At 37.4% G+C, this 6,702-nt stretch overlaps 1 protein-coding gene across 1 annotated transcript; it reads left to right on the top strand.

Annotated features, from left to right (window-relative positions):
• The first annotated feature begins 1,420 nt into the window (after positions 1-1,420).
• On the top strand, positions 1,421-6,014 carry LOC122058743. The gene is made up of 2 exons (XM_042621409.1): positions 1,421-1,601; positions 5,275-6,014. The coding sequence occupies exons 1-2, from the start codon at positions 1,529-1,531 to the stop codon at positions 5,859-5,861; spliced, it is 660 nt and encodes a 219-aa protein (XP_042477343.1). The 5' UTR covers positions 1,421-1,528; the 3' UTR covers positions 5,862-6,014.
• Positions 6,015-6,702: the final 688 nt, after the last annotated feature.

Raw genomic sequence — 6,702 nt, 5'->3', positions numbered from 1 at the left:
TATACGTGTGTGTTCACCCTATGAGTAGATTTTAATAAGTCCATTATGTAAAATATTATTAGAAATAATTTTATTGAAGGGGAAAAAAATCATACAAGCCTTTAGTTTGGAGGATGTGTAATTGGGGCAAATTATCCACATTATTCACATATACGTGAATATTCATGGAAGGGTTCACTATTTTGTGTGCTACATTATCACTAATCCATAGAGGAGTGTATCTAGTGCATGGACAAGGCTCCTATCACTACGAGGTCCAAGGAGGGGTCATTATGTACATAGCCTTACCCTTGTTTTGTAGAGTACTTATTTACCAATTCAAACCCGTAACCAGTAGGTTACAATGGATCAATCTTACATTCCATATAACTTTAAGAAAAGGAATGTGTGAAACCAAAGTGCCTGTAGCTCAGACTAAAGGAAACCCAAGGGTGTAGCATAGTTGGTGGGCAACGAACTTGGTATGAGCCATAAACTCGGACGCCCTAAGTTCGACTCCCACTAAGCACACCTTGGGCCACTCACACAGGGGTGTTTAGTGCTTTTCACTGCTTTCAGTAAAAGTTGAATGGTTCTAATTCAACCCCTGTATGACTCGGTTTATGTAGTTGTGGGGTCAATATAGGCCCGCAGGACTGGTCAGGCCGAAAGCTTGGATACCCGTCGTTAGAAAAAAAAAAGAGAAATGTATAAAGGAAAAACATTCATAATCCAAATATGTTTCCATTGAAAAAAAACATTCATAATCCAAACATGTTTCCATTGAAAAATAAATAAATAATTGAAACGCTTCATAATCAAAAGTCCAAACATGAATGGTAAAAACATTGCCTTTTGTATAAAAGGATCCTTGTAGGCTTCATATAACCGGTGAGTGTCGATTCATTATTTGCCACTTGTTAACAAATTGGGGGTTGGGGGTTGGGGGTTGGGGAGATGGGAGTGGGGTTAGTCTATCTGTCCATGTGATACAAAACTACAATTCCATCGTGGTGGTCAAGTTTTAACCCAAAATATATAAGAAGAGTGACTCAACCTTCGTTCAAAGTTCAAAAACTACAAGAATACTAATATATAAGAATAAATATAAAATACAAAATGACAACTTTCATAATATATATACTTCCTCTACTCAATTAAATCCCAAATTGTGCCAATGAGATGTTTGCCTTTTTTTCCCTCACAAGGACTTACCACATACACGTACGGTATGGTAAATAATGAACCTTTATACTTCAACAGCCATACTGACATCTAGATTTTCCTTTAATTACAAAAAACAAAATTTACTTAAAAAATATTTTTAATTAAAAAACATTTTATTCAACAATAAAAGGTGTTGAAATTTTCAGGTGCATTTATGTAATTTTAAAAGAAAATAAGTCATTTCCGCAAGGCTTCAACTTACAATAAAACGATGATAAATAGATGGAGAAGGCAGGAACAGTTTCCGAAGCCGACTCCTCCGGCGTCTTATCAGCTTCCCAGAGCCACTGATCTCTCTCGTTGAGACAAACCAGAGGCGGCAATGTCGGCCTGTCCATGGATTCTCGTTGTCTTCTTCTCATTACTGTTCGTTTCTGCTCACGCCGATAGTAAAAGTAAGTAGTCCACTCTTTGCTCTTTACTTCCGTAGTCTTTGTGTCCGGAAGATGAACATAGATCTTTTACATTAATGGTGGTTTTCTGCTATTTCTGTTAGTAGATCTTATAAAAAAACACTACAAATTAAGGTTCTGAATGGATTTCTTCTTTCATTACTTCCAAATGTGGCCGTTGATGACGTTTTTTTTTTTTTTTTTTTTGCTCTTTCCTTCTATAGATCTTCTCAACGATACTACATCTTTCATTACTTCCGAATGCGGCCATTGAAGGTGTAATACTTAATAGATCTTCAACATTGTTCTTTTAATCGGTCGTTTTTGAGGATAAAAACTTCCAAATGTGGCCGTTAATGGCGGTTTTATACTACGTATTTCATTACTTCCGAATGTGGCCATTGATGGTGTAGTTAATATTTCATGGATCTTTAATTTTGGATCCTACATTGTCCTTTTAATCGATCGTTTCTGCTTTCTGAGGATCTTGTTCTAGTGTAGTGCCTGTCTGAGATTGTAGTTGTTATTTTTTCCCCTTATCTGCTTTAGCTATACTCAGACTCCGATTTTTCTAAGTTACTCTATCTAAACTGTGCATCTTAGGAAGTATTCAAATCAAGAGATCTGTAGTGGGAACTAGCAATGCCATGTGTATGGGATCCGTAGTTCTTTGTGAGAGCGAGAACGAGTGAATTCTCTGTTGGCCCCCATGTTATGATCTGTTTTAAGCCAGAAATCAAAGCATGTTGGAGTAACTTAAAACTTCGGAGAATATAAATTATGGGATTAACAAACTGTTATGTACCTAACTTCCCAATTACACTAGTAACTTAAAACTTCGGAGAATGTAAATTATGGGATTAACAAACTGTTATGTACCTAACTGCCCAATTACACTAAGGCAATCCGATTGTATTCCTTCTCTCCTATTTTCCCTACTTTATCTCCAGTATTTTTTCTATTTCTCATATTTTATCTCCCTCTCTCTTCTGTATGCATACTCTGGTATCGGAGTCAGGTTCTATATGGATAAATTTTTCAACAAGATTTGAGATTCTCAATTGAGAAGTCTGGACTTGTTGGAAGCAATCTTGAAAAAGATTGAGTTGTTGCCGGTGGCCACCATACCCGTGTATGCAGAGCAGCCAACAAGGGAGAAGAAAAAGAAGAAGGAAAAAAAAGAACAGGAAGAAGATGATGAAGAAAAAGAAGAAGCAAAAGAAGATGAAGAAAAAGAAGATGAGGAAAAAGGAGAGGGAAAACGTGGACAAAGAACTAGGTACATGAGTTAGAAGAGGGAGACGAAGAGAAAGATACCATTCACCACTTCTTTCAAGCAGATACCATTCGCTATTAGGAGAGCGCCAAACCGTGAAATGATTATGGTTTCGGCGATTGGGATTTTTTCGTATTAAAAATTTAAGATATGAGATCTAGGTGGACAATTATCTTCCTTTACTTCATTGTCCTTGAGGACAAGGACAGTTCGAGGGGGGAGGATTGTTGCGTACCTAACTTATTATTATTATTATTATTATTATTATTATTAAGTGGAGTGTATTATTATTATATTATCATAAGTGGAGTTGTTAGTTATTAGGCTAAGTTAGTACAAGTGGGTTAAGGGGGAAGTTGTAGGAGTTATATGGTGGAGTAGTGGAGAGAGGTTATAAGGAAAACGTGGAGAGGGTGGATTGTAAGTTGTAACTGTTATCCTATCCTATATAATAGGAATTACTATGTAATAGAAAGTAGACAAGTAAATTAAATCTCCTATTTTCTCTCTTGAGGTGAGGTTAGTCGACCTCCTAATACGCCCAACTCCCTAATTTCTCTCTTTCTTATTTCCTTCCTTTTACTTTATTTGTGTTCATAGCACAACCACTGGAACAAAATTAGGGACAGAGAGTCCAAAGGCCTCAATTTTTTTCTTTCTTTTCTATATAGACTCCTTATGTTTTTATAGTTTTCATTCTGATTTGATTTGACATGATATCGAAAGCAGGACCTCTTTATTTTCTTTTTCTCCATTTTTCTTTCCTGTAGTAAGGGCTGTGTTCGGGATCTTATTTATTCTTTCTATTATTTCATTCATACCAAAGAATTTTCAAGTCCGTAAACAATAGGTTTCCAACCAGACTTTATTGTTTTGTTTCCTCGTCAATAAATGACCTTAGAAAAGAGAAGCTTATTGTTTCGTCCTCTTTCATTTTATGCCCCGTTCAGCTAGGCTACAATGAGGAAAACCTTAATAGGCAAAGACATAGCAAAGGGCTACTAATGTCCTAACAGTGCCTCAGAGGTGGAAGGGGTACATCTTCTAGAGAGATAACCCTCTTTCTTCCCTTGGATAAGTAAATGTAATATCTAAGCTCAGAGAGTTTGGAATCCTAATTCAGTTTATCTTTTATTTTTCCACATCTTTTGATCTTCTACATATGCAACTAACTTATGCTAAGATCGATGCCGTTACTTTTACCTATATCATGAATACAAAAAGGTTTTGATCTCTATTAGTCTATTACCATATATCGCTATTGTGCTAAGAAATTATGTCCTTGAATGGCTGCTAGAAGCATGGTCCAGGCAATGAAGGGTTCTGGAGGAGTTAAGTTTGATGGACTGTGAAATGATTTAGCATTTTCTTGTAAAAAGTCAAGGTTATAGATGCTCTGATGTCTCTGTTGATGATTAAAGTGGATTTCCATGTGCCATGTCCTATATCATTTTCTATGCTGCAATTTGTTTTCGGTAACTTCTTTTTTGGGTTTTTCAGTAACTTTCTATTTAGAACATAATAAATTTGTTTTTTATACTGGCTTGCTAATTTCTTACTTGTTGGAGTTGTGTTCAATATATGCTCAAGATGTTGGGAAACAGAGCCAGGAAATGATCAAATATTACTTGCAGCTCCAATCTTCTTCTTCTTCCTTTTTTTTTTTTTTTTTTTTGTTGTGTGTGGGTGTGGGGGGGGGGGGGAGGGGAGGTTGGAGGGTATGGTGGAGTGTTGTTTCGAGAGGTTTTTCAGATGGTGGATAGATACATGAAGGATTGCAATTTGGGTCTAAGTTATCATGTTTTGCACATATGCGGTTTTAGTATTGAGTTGGTACTGTGTAGATGGTCCATGTATAATGTGAAACTAAGCATAGACTTGGTTACCCACAAGGTTCAAGATTTCAGTTTTAGACTCTAGCTGAAGTGACTCCGAAGTGTACCACCAAAATGGCACCAAAATATGCTCCATTTTGGTGAGAAAAATGAAACATTGAAGATCTCTCAATTCACATGTGATTTTGTTTTGACCAGGTTCGAAACCAAAATATGCAGTCGAAATTTTGACATTTCGAACCATGGTTACCAGGGAGCTCAGTTGCCTTAGGATATTTCTTAACTGATAACTGAAACCACACGGACTTCCTCATCCATATGCATATTATAATGGCTAAGATTCTTCATGATACTGGAAATTGTTAGTTATTTCTTGGGAGGTGGGACACCCTCCATAGAGAGAGTGCTCCTTAGTCACATGCCTTATTCCATCCTAGAGTTTTCATATCCACGTTGTGTGCATGTCAAGCTCTGGAATTTGAGTTGAGGGTTCAATCCTTCTTCGCCTCTTTGTGGTTTAACTCTGACAGAATCCCACCTTTATTGTCTTTAAAATGAAAAACAGATAACCCAGCAGACGAACTTGTGGCAGTGCTTAACAGCAACAGAACCGCACATAAATCCTCTTCACTTGCTGACAATCCAGGCCTAGGCTGCATTGCATTGCAGTATATCAAAGCATATGAGGGCGATTGCGATGAAGTGGGAGGAAACAATGCCAAAAAGCCTGCTGATGCCGAATTTGCACAGACATTTGCACCCAATTGTGGAGTTGAAGTTTCAACCCTTAGCCTTATCACAGGCCGTATACTTGGTTGTCAGTCCAAATATGTGAGTCCTTCTGAAGCATTCTCAAACGTTCTGATGCGCGACAACAAGAGTTTGGAAATACTGTACAGTAAAAATCACACAGAAGTGGGGGCTGGCGTAAGTGGCTCTGATGGTGGAGCTCCATATTTCTGGTGCGTGCTCTTCAGTAATGGCAAAGGCAATAGCAGCTTTGTTTTGCAGGATGGGGTGGCGAAGACACAGCGGCCTGGTTGCTTTAGTGGCAACAATGATGACTGCAGTGGGGCTAATGTACGGCATAGCTCTCCCATATCACTTGCCATTGGAGTATTGATTGCACTATTTTACGCATTGGGATTATGATCACTTGATCTTTGGATTGGGTTGCCCAGGCTTGATTGCTAGCTGCATTACCTGTTTTGTATCATTTGATTTTTTTAGGTAATTCTTTTGTGTCGAGTGTGACTACCTGAATTGTATCTGTACCACTTTCTTCTTTTAAGGTGCCCTTCCTCATATTTTTTTCTTTTTGGGAACTCCTCAGCTCCCTGTCTCTGGCTTGGATTAAGACTGGTACTTCACAAGAAGCTGCGGTTGTAAGTGGTGGGTAATCTGGTAAATGAGCAGGTGGGAGTATTTCTTACTTGATTCTCACCATCCAAATGGGCCTCATTATAGAGAACTCAAACTAACATTTTTTCTGTCAAATGTAAGCTGTGGAAAGATTAAAAAATGTATCTTGATCTATCAGACTGATCAAAGATGCCTCAAAATGTAGAATGTGGGACAATCCCCAGTATTTGGATTGTGCTTCACACTCCATTCAACCAAGGATTACCATACCCTCCTCCATCCAGGGAGGAGTAATCCTAATATGGGCATAGTTTTAATTTTTAACAAAGAAAGGGCTCATTAAAAAAATGAAAAAAGGTGTCAAGAATGGAGATTCAGATAAACCCCCTTTCAGTCTCTGATCCAATCTTCACGTGAAGTGCGTCTACAGTATTGTCCCCAGCCTAGTTAACAATTTGGCCGAATAATTCCAGAAAATTTTTGAATTAAATAAAAATTTTGATCGAATCCGAATTAAAAATAAAATTCAATAAAAAATACGTTTTTTACTAATTTGATTTTAAAATGCAAAAAATTCGGGCCGAATCGAATTAAACCGAATTATTCGGTCCACTTAAACAGTATTAAAAAA

This window comes from Macadamia integrifolia, chromosome 13, assembly GCF_013358625.1.
Source record: "Macadamia integrifolia cultivar HAES 741 chromosome 13, SCU_Mint_v3, whole genome shotgun sequence".
Classification (NCBI taxonomy): domain Eukaryota; kingdom Viridiplantae; phylum Streptophyta; class Magnoliopsida; order Proteales; family Proteaceae; genus Macadamia; species Macadamia integrifolia.
This window is presented reverse-complemented; position numbering and strand designations above follow the sequence as displayed.